Source organism: Aotus nancymaae, unplaced genomic scaffold (genome assembly GCF_030222135.1).
Source record: "Aotus nancymaae isolate 86718 unplaced genomic scaffold, 86718_ANA_hifiasm-v0.15.2.pri h1tg000010l, whole genome shotgun sequence".
NCBI lineage: Eukaryota > Metazoa > Chordata > Mammalia > Primates > Aotidae > Aotus > Aotus nancymaae.
Genome location: NW_026988421.1, coordinates 50,705,293 through 50,719,675, shown reverse-complemented (window position 1 = coordinate 50,719,675; position 14,383 = coordinate 50,705,293). Strand labels below are relative to the sequence as shown.

At 40.8% G+C, this 14,383-nt stretch overlaps 1 protein-coding gene across 2 annotated transcripts in view; it reads right to left on the bottom strand.

The window, feature by feature from the left end:
* BICC1 (BicC family RNA binding protein 1) overlaps positions 1–14,383 on the bottom strand; it is a 312,911-nt gene that overhangs the window by 212,252 nt on the left and 86,276 nt on the right. Inside the window, exons 1-2 of one of the 2 annotated variants that reach the window (XM_064374146.1) lie at positions 5,843–5,937; positions 4,581–4,627 (exon numbers count right to left, since the gene is read on the bottom strand). In XM_064374146.1, coding sequence (XP_064230216.1) covers positions 4,581–4,627; positions 5,843–5,915 — 120 coding nt within the window. In that variant the 5' untranslated portion in view covers positions 5,916–5,937. Of the gene's footprint in view, positions 1–4,580; positions 4,628–5,842; positions 5,938–14,383 lie in introns of those variants that run through there. The other variant, XM_012445757.2, reaches the window with a different exon arrangement.

Sequence of the window (14,383 nt, the reverse complement as noted above, 5' to 3'; positions counted from 1 at the left end):
TGACCCAATGCAACGAAAAACTTGGCTTTCATCAATTATAATGCTGACTGGATTTTGTCTTCTTCAACCATTGGGATTAGAGAGTCCTAAAGCAGTTTGCTTTGATGAGTCACATATGTAATACAATCACTGACCCTATCTCCACCTAAAATACTGTAACCCATTTTCCCCTCCAAGATCTGACCATAGTCATTTCACAAGAGAAAGAAAAAAAGAACTGATTAAAAGGAAATAGAACAGACAGTGAGTAAGCCATGAACAACTGCCCAAAGAACTGTAAAAAACCTGGAAGATTGTTTCCATGTGTTTCCATTAGATAGAGTTGCCATTAGGAGTGAACGGAGAATACTGATAAAGTTATATCCATTCCCGCCTTTTTTAAGTGTAGTCAGAGCCAAAGAATAAAAAGTACAATTACGGGAGAACTTTGCACAGTTTTAACACAGAAAAACATCTGGAATGGATCCAATGCAAATACCTACTTTAATCTGTAGTCCCATAACCAGAGAATATAAAAATGACTTTATATACATTTTTAATATACATAGAAAAAAGACCAAGGGTGTACAAATAATTATCTTTCAAAGGCAAGATTACAAGTCAGGCACAGTAGCTTATGCCTGTAATCTCAGCACTTTGGGAGGCCGAGGTGGGTAGATTACTTGAGGTCAGGAGTTCAAGACCAGACTAGTCAACATGGTAAATCTACTAAAAATACAAAAATTAGCTGGGCGTGGTGGCGCATGCCTGTAATCCCAGCTACTCAGGAGGTGGAGGCAGGAGAATCACTTGAACCTTGGAGGCAGGGGTTACAGTAAGCCGAGATGGTGCCACTGCACTCCAGGCTGGGCAACAGAGCAAGACTATGTCTCAAAAAAAAAAGGCAAGATTACAGATTCCTTTTTCCTCTTTGTGCATGACAAATATATACTCATTGTAGACAATTTAAAAATGACTTATGATTTTAAAAAATAGATTTAGTATAAATGACTAGGTAGTTAAAAATCTAAAGATCAGAGTATCAAAATGTGACAAATAACATCTACAGTCTTAGTAAATTTTTCTACAGAATCATTTTCCCCATTAAAAGGTATTATAGGTTGAACTGTCCTCCAAAAAGTCGTATGTTGAAGTACTAATGCCTGGGACCTCAGAATGTGACGTTTGGAAATAGGGTCACTGCAGATGTATAATAGTAAGTTAAGATGAAGCCACACCAGAGTAGGTGGGCTGCTAATCCAACATAATTGGTGTCTTTATAGAAAGGAAAAATTTGGACACAGAGACAAGCACAGAGGGAGAATGCCGTATGAAGAGGAAGGCAGAGATCCCGGTGATGCTTCTGCAAGCCATGGAACACCAAAGATCACCAGCAAACCATCAGAAGCTAAAGAAAGGCATGGAAAAGATTCTCCCTCACAGCCCTCAGAAGGAACCAACCCTGATGACACCTTGATCTTGGGTTTCTAGCCTCCAGAACTGTGAGATAATAATTTATCACAGTTAAGTCACCCAGTTTGTATGTCAGCCCTAACAAACAGATACAAAAAGTTTCAAAGTACACCACACAAAGACATTACACTTTGACCACAGACGTTTTTTCCCCTAACAATCTCATTTTTGATGAATACTGCCTGCAAAATCAACTTTTTTTTATCAAATGTCCCAGCCCCTCCTTCCCCTCTATTGTTGCTATTGGTAAGATTACATAACTAAGTCTTCTCCCATACAGTGTGAGAGGAAGTGACAGACAGATGCCACATTCAGGCCTGGGCCTTACAACCATGGCATCTCCGTCTATTCAACACTCTATCTCCCTCACCAGCTCACACCTGGACATGGTGGTGACCCAGCTCCAACAAGGGAGATGAAGGCCATGCCTTAGGGACAACCCAGCTATGTCTTAGAAGGAGCCTGGCTCACTGACTGACAGAATGGGACCCAGCTACCAGCACAGCGGGAAGACTCTCCTTGGAACAGTATGTGAGAGTACAACAAACGACTGTGCTCTTTGAGATACTATATTGTTAGGGTTTTAGGGTTGTTGTTTTTTTGCCATAACATCTTAGCCTTTTACCTTTTATCCTTAAGTGTTTGGGAAATAAATCATTTCAAACCCACTTTGTAAAACAGGGTATAGAAAACTGGGTAGATCTCTGAAAAAAAAAATAACTTTGACTCAACGGGAGAAGTATATAAGCTTAACAACTACTATTATAGCTTCAAATTTGAGATAATATGTTTGACAGTCTTACTGTCTGTTAAACTGAAATGTAAGCTCTTTCTGGAAACATACCAATTCTTATTTTGGAAGATATTTTTAAATTAATTTTATTATTTTCTAATTTAAAAACTTTAATAAGAGTACAAAATTTAGTCATATTAGTAGGATTTTGCATATATTTTTACGGTACAAAAAAACATAAAGTTACATATGAAAGTTCCACACTCCTCAAATCTCTATATAGGGAGAGGCACTATGAAGCTAGGTAGGTATCCTTCCAGGCTTAGAAAAGTTGAGGAGCTGAACTTTAAATTGAGCTAAAGAGAGGTTTCAATTTTTGTTTGTCATACCTCAAAGTAAAAACTAAGAAACATTCCAATAATAAGCCCAGATCCTTCATATTTACATTACTTTAGAGAGAGGAAAGTATTTCTTCAAAGATGCTAGTGAGCAGTAATGTGGACTAGTCCTTAAATGTTTCCCCAAATGTCATTATGTAAAACTAGAATATGTGTGACAGCATGCAAGTTCCTGAAGAACAATTCAGTATTTCTCCATTACTTCATTCTACTGTAGATAAACCAGAATGTCTACTTCTGCCTAGTCAAAACAGTGAAAAATGACTCTTCTGGAATTTGGGCTGTCTGTCTTCTAAATTACAAGTTTTTTTGCTGGATGAGTATACAAATCCTATACGAACACTTGTCTATGGGAAAGACACTTCCTGTAGAACTAAAGAAAAAAATGAGAGGATAAAATGTACTTCCATCTAGTTATTCAGAGACCTCATTAATCGGTGACCAAGAATAGAATCTGTGACTCTAACTCATAGTTTGTGGGATGCACACATGTTCCTGGATTCAAACATGTGTTTCCATTTAAACTGCTGGAATGTATATATGTCTTTGCAAAGAGTGAGAAATATTAGCAGATCTGGGAATGAAAGTCCTTTATGATCATATACACCATATTTCGACACAGCTTTTAAAATGTCTGAAATCACAAAGATGAAGCATGTGCTTTTTACATCTATCTGTGAGTTAAAGAACAATAATGAAGAAGAATCCTTCCACAGATAGCATCTATATTTACCACCATAGCCAACCCATGGGAAATCTATGATTTCTGCTATTTGTTTTCTTTACATTTTATTTGTTTCTTTGAGACAGGGTCTTACTCTGTCACCCGTGCTGCAGTGCAGTGGTGCGATCATGGCTCACCACAGTCTCAACTTCCTGGGCTCAGTTGATCCTCCCACCTCAGCCTCCAGAGGAGCTGGAACTACAGGCGCACGCCATTACACCCAGCTAATTTGGGGTTGTTTGTTTTTCAAGTAGAGGTGGGATTTCTCCGTGTTGCCCAGGCTGGTCTTTTTTTTTTTTTTTTTTTTTGAGACAGAGTCTTGCTCTGTCGCCCAGGCTGGAGTGCGGTGGCGCGATCTCAGCTCACTACGACCTGTCCCTCCCAGGTTCAAGGGATTTTCATGCCTCAGCCTCCCAAGTAACTGAGATTACGGGCATCTGGCACCACGCCTGGCTAATTTTTGTATTTTTAGTAGAGACAGGTTTCTGGTGAGGCTGGTCTCAAACTCCTGACCTCAAGTGATCCACCTGCCTTGGTCTCCCAAAGGGCTGGGATTACATGCGCTACCACCATGCCCGGCCCCAGGATGTTCTTGGATTCCTGGGCTCAAGTAATCCGCTAGCCTCAGCCTCCGAAAGTGATAGGATTATAGGCATGAGCCACTGCACCCAGGCTTTTTGTCTTCTGTTGTCTTACCCTTGTTGCTAAGCCTGCCCCAGCTAATACCAGGGCATTCTGAAATGCTCAGGTATTGAGTATAAGTTGGAGATTAACCAATGTTAGATAACGCCAAGTCAGGGGGCATAGTACCTAAACTGCAACAGCCTGAGCCTACAAAGCAAGGGTGGAAAACTGGTAGTCTAGCACATTCTATTTGGCCAATAGAGCATTTTAAAATGAGTTTTAATTTAAAAACATTTAGAAAAGACCCCCCATCCTATTCATCAGATAGGATAGTACACCTCACCCTGCACAATAAACCCCTCCTATGTCACAAGCCAACCAAATGAAGTATGAATGCCACATGAATGGATCCACGTCTGAGCCCTCTTACATTTTATTTGCCTTCAAGCAAACATTTCATTAGATTTTCCTGGGAAGGCGCCTTCCTGGAATGGTTAAGTCCCACACAGCATCCCCTCTTTTCCAGCTCCTGTATGGAAACCTGTTCTCCTCCACATGAAGAGGAGTGTTCGGGGGCTTCTAGGATAGCTGTTGAGATAAGTATATTTCCTCTTATTTATCACCATGGCAAGAGTAAAAGGCAACTTACCTTTTGAAAAAAGTCTTCCCCACTTCTGCCTTTCCCTTCAGCAGCAGCTGTAAATAAAAATGTATACATTTAAAATACTTTCTTTTTTCAATATATGCATTCAAAAAACTTTCAAACATCAGATATGAGAATGCAAAAGCAAACAAGATGCCAGCCTTGCTCTCCCACAGCTCAGTGCCTCACTGGGATGCAAAACTGGTAAAGAACAGCACTCCAATCTATCAATTACACATATCTAGATTATTCGACACTCTTTTGCTTTGTCTGAAAGACTCATGAACCCCTACACACTTAGATGATGAAAGTGATCTAGTCCTTTCATAGTTAAAGAACTATATGAATAAACACAACTATCACAGTAATCAACTGTAGGATTCCAAACACTTCCTATCTGTGATCAATCCCAGGCACAAGAGGCTGCCTTGTCAGCAAGTGGCTCAAGTATACGGCCTACTTCGGAGCTGTTTCCATTTTATGCTTTATAATGACAATATAATCTACTTGAATTTCAGTTGGCATCATATACTTTTAATTCACTCCTTTAGTTGTATATATAAAGAGAGAAAAAAAAAACATGAGAACAGTAAGAGTGAAGGTCACAGCCAACAATGAAATTGCATGTAACATTAATTAAAAGATCATTGTATTTGAACATCATTTTTATAGATAAATGGTAGCCTATAAATACAGGACAAACCCATTTCTCAGTCTGTGTTCTAGGTCTTGTGATTCTATGAACATTTTTGATTCATTTGTTTGAGGGGTGGGGAATTTGACTAAAAGGAGAGCATCAATGGAGAGTCAATAGCATCTTGCTTGCAACAGACTCTGACTGCATCTTTCTAAGCCAAACAGGACTCTGATTCAGGTGCAGGGTGGAATGGTTAATGGGAAAAGTCCGGTCAGGACAAAGAAAGGTACTGAAGCAAGAACTACTGGAAATTAAAGTCTGCAAGACCACAGTAAACCAAACACCTGCTAGGCAATATCTCAACATGGCCATGTTTGTGCATAGAAGTGCATGCGTGTGTGTGCGTGTGTCCAGAGCACTTGTTAAAATGACTAAAGACCCAAGAAATATGGCAAAGCAATCACTTAAGAATCACATTTGTCACTTAGCATGTTTTGACAAGCACCTACCATAACTTTGACATTGTTAAGTGAAAGATTCAAAACTTGAGAATTCTCTCTGCCCTCAAAGAAATAAAAGTATTTAAATTCTTTTTTCACCAACTTAAATTTTACAGTTAAATATAAGATACCTTCTCTATTTTTGTAGAAATGTGTATTTTTTACCAACACATTTTTATTCAAACAACAGATTGCAGAGTACATGTTTCTGGAAATCCCAAGGACAATCTGAAAAAAAAAAAAACACATAAAAAAACAAGAGCTAAAAAGGATTTTTAAAAATGTATTCTAAAGTGTGGTAGGGCTGAATAATGACTCCTGGCAAAGGTGTTCATGTACTAATCCCTGGAATCTTATGTGGCAAAAGAGACTTTGTAGATGTGATTAAGTAAAAAGATAGGAAGATTATCTTGAATTAGCCAGATGGGCCCAATGTAATTATTTCCTTAATGAAAGAGTCAGGGGGCTCAGAGTACAAGAAAATGATATGACAATGGAAGCACAAGGAGAGACGATACATGACAACAAAGGACAGATCAGAGAGGATAAAGATTTGAAGACAGAGGAACAGGCCATGAGCCAAGGACTGTAGAGGGCCTCTAAGAGCTGGAAAAGTCAACAAAATTGATCTTCCCCTATGGCCTCTGTAGAAACTACAACCCTGCTAACACCTTGCTTTCAGCCCAGTGAAACCCATTTCAGACTTTAGACCCAAAAAGTAAGATTTCTGTTGTTTTAAGCCACTACAATGTGGTAACTTGTTATAGCAGCAAAAGCAAACTAACCTCTGATGCTAGTATCTTTTTTTTTTTTTTTTTTTTTTTTTTGAGACGGAGTCTCGCTCTTGTTACCCAGGCTGGAGTGCAATGGCGCGATCTCGGCTCACCGCAACCTCCGCCTCCTGGGTTCAGGCAATTCTCCTGCCTCAGCCTCCTGAGTAGCTGGGATTACAGGCACGCACCACCGTGCCCAGCTAATTTTTTTGTATTAGTAGAGACGGGGTTTCACCATGTTGACCAGGATGGTCTCGATCTCTCGACCTCGTGATCCACCCGCCTCGGCCTCCCAAAGTGTTGGGATTACAGGCTTGAGCCACCGCGCCCGGCCGCTAGTATCTTTTTAACTTCTTTTTGCATGAATTCCACACCATTAATAGCATGAACTGCACCCAGACACTGTGCCACGCCAAGTCTCAGGTTCCAGCCCAAGCTGAAGACCAAGGCGAGCAGGTGGATGAGTGGAGAGCAGCTGAAAGAACACTTGAGGAATCACAGGGAGTCGTGACATGGCTTTATGCTCTCTCGGCGCAAGTGAGCCTGGGAACAAACCATGGGTGCAAACCTGGGCACAGTTTTTATACCGTGCAGGTAATTATACCTCTTACAGACAATAGTGGCTCTCGGCCAAGCACGCGCTCACATGGGTGATCACCTAATGCACCTCACGTGATGTGGTTATATAATGAGTGGAATTGTGCACCTGCGCTCCAAACTCCAGACTCATGCTGAACTAGATGTCTGCCTTGGCCTATTCTTGACCACAGCACATCCGTTTTCCTCACATTCCACCCCCTAGGCCGAGGGAGACACAGACCTTGGATGCACAGGCCCAACACACAGACCTCATACATAGGCTCTGGGAACATAGGCCAGGCCCCAGACACACAGGCTTTACACGTAGGCTCTGGGCACACAGGCCCCAGACACTCAGGTCCAACACATAGGTCTTACATTCCACCCCCTAGGCAGAGGGAGTTTTTCTAGTGGGGAGACATGCCCATAGGGTGGAACCCTAGACCCAGAGTCCACAGCAGTAATACAGGAAGCAACAACTCCAGGTTATCGTGGGCAACCATCCCATGATGACATTACCCCAATGTTGCTTTATATATTAAGCCAGGTTTTTATTTCCCTTCCTTTAGGAGCACTGGGGCAGGGAACAACAGGTTACCGTTGGTCCGCATACCTGGTCGGAGGAGGTCATCCTTCCTCCCATAGGTTTCGCCACGTGGCTTAGCCCTATATGGGCCGGTGGTGAACTAGCCACTTCTGTAACTTTTGGATAGTTAAACACAAAGTTAAGCCTCAATAAACTGCCAAGCTATCACAGCAGATTACCACAGGTGTCACCACCTTGGTTACAACATTCACACTGTTCTGTTTTCAGCCCACTGGCTACTTTGTCCACACCTGCTATCAAACCATATGGTGTCAGTACTCGGCTGGACTATGACAGCAGTCCAGGCAATAGCAGCACTCCAGCTAGACCCATTAGTATATCATACCCCATCAGGAATGCAGCAGTGCCTCAGGCCCCATGGCCTTATCTTGCATTAGGACTACAGGATCTAAGCAGACCTCCTGCAGCTCTGCTGCTAAGAGCCTTGTACTCAGTGTACTCTGCTGCTCTAAGTAGGTGTCACACTTTGCTGAAGTGAATGTCTGTGCCATCCCGGTCCAGGGGCGGGGGGGTCATTATCCATGAATGCACCAATCCTGCAATCAGATAAGTCATCTACACCATGACTGTAGCCCATCCTGCTATGCTCTCATGAGCCTTAAGGGCAGCAAATGCAATTACTAACTGCTTCTCTATCAATGAATACTGGAGCTCAGCTCCTTTGCTATTTGGAACCAAAAGCCTACTGGCATTCTCAAGCACTCCATGTGCTGCTATAGGCCCCAGCCAAAACTATCTGTGGTCACAGGAACATCCAGCTCAAACAGTTGCCTCTGGTCAACTACCCGTAGGGCTTGTGCCTGCTGAATAGCCCACTTAGCTGCCAGGAAGGTGGTTTCAGCCACACCATCTTAAATCTAAGCAAGGGGAGTGTTGCCACTTCTAAATCTACAAGAGAATCAGAAGTTAACATAATATCATTAACAAAACCATGACAGTTGGTGGGGATATACATATAGCCCTGTGGCAACACTGTGAAGATCCACTGTTGCCCTCCCATGAAGGCAAACTGTTCCTGGCTCTCTGGAAAAGAATCCATTGGCCAAGTCCACTACATAGTGGTACTGTCGCAGTTTTGTCAAGCGGTCCACAAGCCCATTGATAGACAGCATGGCTGCCAAGCCATGTAAAATATCCACCCCTAAAATGTGTATGTGATGGTGTCTACCAGTGCCAGCACTCGCTGTATGTTGGTGGGGGAACAGTGGACTGTCAACTCCACATGTGGTCTCCAGTCCCCCCAAGTCGGGCACATTGGCGAGTTCCTTCATCATACAGAAAAGGCTTTACACCCCCACCTGGCTGTAGCACATTTAGTCTTTGAGCTGAAGTGCCCGGGTGGGACCAGGCTGTGCAGCAATGTCCATCTCCCCTTGGGCATTTTCTGGAATTGCACAAAGTTAAGAGTACTTCATTGGGTTGCTTATCAATTTTCTCTCGGTCAACCCTGGCCAAAATTAAATCAATCCACATCTGTGGGCATGTCACTTGCTGGGGCCCCCTTTTCTCCTTTTCTCCCATAGGGGGCCCCCTGCAGGTGGAGCATCTTCCCCTTCTTTACAGTGTAGACCCCTCGGTCCCATCAATAGCCTCCTGGGTATCCGACACAGGGTGTCTCTGACCATGATGCATTCACAGCAGCCTCTAATTCCTTTGCTGAGCTCTATAGCTGGGCTTCCAGGCACGCCACCTGCACCTGAAGGTCTCCATTTATGGCAGCTCCTAAATATTTTTCTGAGCTGTGTAGCCAGGCCTGAAGGCACCCAGACTGCACCTAGGGAGCCCTTACCTCTGCTGCATCCCTCAGAGACTGAGTGTGTACTTCTCATAGAGCAGTCAAAAATGCCTATCCAATTCTGCTTGCTCCTTCTCACTGCTCTGCACTTCCGGCTGCTTCAGCACCTTCTCCATGCTTGTGGGGGACCCATCTACCACCGCCCAGGTTTCCACCAGAACCCACTGAGCAGTACAGCTGTCACTGGGCACCACAACCCATGTTGCAGTCACATGGCCAACCTGGAATCAGCGAAGACCAAAGGCTCATGTTTCTCAGTATCCTGCCGGCTATGCCAAGTGTCATGCCAAGTGTCAGTTTCCAGTCCAAGCTAAGGACGGAGGAGTGAGTGGATGAGCGGCAGGCAACTGAAAGAACACTCAAAGAATGGTAGGGAGTTTCAACATGGCTTTATTCTCTCTTGGCACGAGCAAGCCGACTGGGGCACAAGTCGTATATAGTGTTGGCAGGGTAATTATACATTTTACAGACAATAGTGGCTCTGAGCAAAGCAGGAGTTCATGTGAGTGACTACCTAACATGCCTCACGTGGTGTGGTTACATAATGAGCAGAGTTGTGCGCCTGCGCTCCAAACTCGCCAAGTCATGCTGCACCGGATGTCTGCCTTGGCCTATTGACTGCAGCACATCCATTTTCCTTACACACTGACATAGGTCATTTGAATCACACATTTATACAGACAGATTCTCCGTAGTTTATTCTGCAAATGATTTTTCATTTACTAACTTGAAGATATACTAATATTAAAGCTCAATAAAAACATAAAAAGTAAAGTTGAACAAACTTCTAAGCAAACTGACAAGTGTGACTGGCCCTAGCTAAAAGAGACACCCAGGCAAGATAAAAGGTCACTGCCCAAACCTAACGACAAGTGTCTTGGGAGGCACTTAACTCAGCCAACTCTTGGGCTGTCTTTGTCTAAGGCTAAAAATAGTTTAAAAAGAGCCACCCTCAATGATACCCACTGTCACACGGCAATGAAAGTAGCAGAGAAGGAAACAAGAGATTTGAAAATATCTAGTGGCACTGAGGAAACTCTTCTGTGAAAAGAAATTTTTAGAATCAAAGATACTTTCAAAGGCCTATCAAGCAAAGTAGATATCACCCCTTTTACCACAGGAAATTCCTTCACGGGTTAGAATTCAGCTGTTGAAATTTCATGATACAACTACATTTATTACAGAAACTTCCTTGAGGAGACTTATTTTGCTCAAGGCAAACTCATTACATCACACCTTGTCATGCCCCTTCACTCCAAGTCCATCAAAACACTAAACAGCCTTCACAATATGGCCCTTCAACCTCCAGATGAATAAAAAGGGGAAAATTTCCTAAGTTAGACCTAAACTATTATTAATTATTATCACTAAAATTTAACCAGAAACCTGCACCTTTATCAAGTTTATGATTTGAGGGAAAACAGCAGGCAGAGCGCCAGAAATGGCATATTACATTCACTGGGACCAAAAATCTTTGGACATTTTTTATTCCAAGTGTTTGTGTACAAGAAATTCTAAATCTGACCCTGATTTTACCTCAATGCTGATGTGTCTATTTCCCAAGCCCATCAATGCCTTGGTAAAAGACTCTGATGAGTTCTTGGTTAGATCATGGTCTCAGGTGCCAATGGTGTTGAGTCCCAGTCATTAGTACTTCCTAGGGAGAAGCATCCTTATTTCATTCCCAGGTTGCCATGTTTCCTGAAGGACTTTTACTGACCCCAAGCAGACAAAGCTATCAAAGGCCATGAGAGCCAATTAAGAGAGTGACATTTCACTAAAAGTCTTCTCTTCCCCCAAACACGAATTCATCTGAGCCCAAATTTGAGAGTCTAATTCTCCTACTTTAAATTCATAATTATCAAAATATAAACTCTTTACAAGAAGTGAGAGATTAGAGGGAAGGGTATCACTGAAGAACATTTCTTTCTCAATATAAAATTAGGCATTTAAAATGCTGCTTTAAAAAATAAAGATAACTAAAATAAAATGCTCATTTTACAGACCCAGAAAAGCTGACACTTTCATTCCACAAATAATTAGAACTTAGGTTCCATGCTAATGAATCAAAATAGGCAAGGTCCTCCCCTCATTCAAATTACAACCCTGACCTGTACAATATTCAAAGCAACCTAACTGGTGAGATTAAGCCAAAGTTAAAATTCAGTTCTCCTAGCAACTTTCCCAGAGAGTTTTTCACAGTCACAACTCTACCCAAATTAAACTTATTATAAATTTAACTTAGCTATTCTCATTCTAGACAATGCACTGAAAAGATAATCATTTCACTCCTAACCCAACACTGGAGCTGGACAGCTACTGTTAGACCTGAAGAACAAAGGGCACTTACAGGGAGACCATTAGAGAGCCGGATTTGAAGAAAAAAAAAAAAAGATACGATAATATCTTGATTTAAATCATTTCATTATATTTGGAGGGCAAAATGGTACCTGTGAAATGAGCCAAATCATACTTTATGTCATGATATTCCTTGACCTTTGAAGTTTGATTACACTCAGTGGTAAAATACTTCTATTGAGTCTTTGTAATCTTAGTCACTGATACTCCCTCATCTTTTTTATTCAACAGTAACATGAGCACATATATAATGATTTAGCAGGTTTTTCTTAAACTGTCTTTACAATATAACTTCTGCCTGATGTTCCAAAGTTTATTCGCTTGACTGTAAAAACCCTAGATTATTCCTGCCAATGAAAGCAATTGTCTTTATTTTCATGACACAGAACTCCGAGAATAAATTACTTAAATCTACTGAAATGTGGCTGACTGAATGTGCAGGTAAAGCATTTCATATTTTAAGCTGAACAATTCATTTTTTATGTTTATTATAATTTCTCCAATGCTTTGCCATATTTTATTTCATAGTTTTGCTTCACAAGAAATACAGGATGGCAAAAGCCACAGCCAATAAAAACAGCAAAAGTTGAAACAGGTGTAAACTATTACAATGCCCCCAAACTACAGAGCAAGTCCAGTTAATGACTGAATTAAAGGGGAGAGGGAGAGTTTGACTTAAATTCTTCCTGGGGCACATGGAAACTTCTGTTTAAATATCCTTTTCATTTTGAAATGCTTTCCTGTTATAAGATCTGATGCTTTATGGAGCCAACTCTAAACACACAAGGACTATGTTCTTCATATTTATAATATAGTATGAAATATCTTTAAACATTACCTTGATAAACAATGAGGTTTCTTCCCCTTTGGAATATGAGCAAGAAAAAAACCAAGTCCAAACTATAAAAATAATTGAGATACAATTCTTCAAATCTGTAAAGAATCAGGGCATTCCTCTCCATTGTTTTTCTTTTGAATACAACCCCACATTTGCAACTAAGAGGGATGCTGTGCCTTTAGGTCACCTGACAGATAATTATTCAGGTAGCCTGATTCTCATGCAAAAATGTCTTACTCAAAATTTAAAACATTCCCTGATTGTATCAATTCAATCCATATTCTAAAAGAGCTGCGCCATATATTTTATTCTGTATATTAACTGCTTCCAGAAAACTGTATGTTAACTGTTTCTCTGACAATTAACCCATTCCAGTAAAAAAAAGAATCAGCAAAAAAGATATTTAAGATGCAGTTTCTATACACTCTCAGAGAAACTTTTTATGTTCATGAACTATATCTTGTACTTTGGACTGGCATGCAAAGCTCTAAGAACCAACTGAGAGAAGAGTAGTCATTAAGTTTATTTTTAAAGTTTCTTCCACTTCTGAATTAAAATCATAGTCATCATTAAAATAACCAACTGAAGAACACTTCCAACTTTAAATTTCAACAGTGAAAAGTGTCATCTGAATGCTGAATATCAGAAGTGTGAGAATTTTCAGACTCTATCTTTCCCCTAACTCTACCTAATTACCAGACTTCACTGTGAACAACTCAAATTCACCTGCCCATAAGAAAAATTAAACAGGCCTGTTGAGAAAAAAATTAAAAGTAGACAAAACTAAATACAATGTTTCTCTTAACAGTGGCTGGATTAAGGATGGTTTTCTTCTTCACTTTTCACATTTTTACTTAAATATTGTCTTATTTTTGCTGTTAAATTCCCACGGTCAAAAATGCAATCTTAAGTTGGTTTTCAAAAGTATAAAACAGAATGTACAGGCCGGGCACAGTGGCTCACGCCTGCAATCCCAGCACTTTGGGAGGCCAAGGTGGGCAGATATCTGAGGTCAGGAGTTTGAGATCAGCCTGGGCAACATGGTAAAACCCCATCTCTACTAAAAATACAAAAAAATTAACCAAGAGTGGTGGTGCATGCCTGTAATCCCAGCTGCTTGGGAGGCTGAGATAGGAGAATCTCTTGAAGCTGGGAGGCAGAGGTTATAGTGAGCTGAGATCATGCCACTGTACTCCAGCCTGGGCGACAGTGCGAGATTCTATCTCAAGAAAAAAAAAAAACAGAATGTATAGAATGACTTAAATTCTATATAAAAGTCCTCACGTGTACATATCAGACACAAATATAAACAAACATGTATTTAGATATATGGATACATAGTGAATATGTTAGAAAAAAGACTGAAAGGATAAACACCAAAATATTAATAACAGTTGTTATTTGAGTGGTAGAATTCTTGGGTCTGTTTATCACTTGTTCTTTGTATTTTTCAGCATACCTTTAAATAGCTTGAATTGCTTTTTAATTAGGAAAAATTCAGGTAAAAATTATTTTTAAATCTTCCTTCCTATTTGAGAATGAACCAAGGTTTCACCATTACTGGTTTGTCACAGCATCATTTTCAGCCCACAGTGTATAAAGCAATCACTGGCAAAAGTATGAAAATCAAATGTGGATTTAAGTTGCCTAAGGAGACAGAATGACTAATGCAATATCAGAGATAGATAATGGACAATCAGTAACATCATACAATGTACAGAT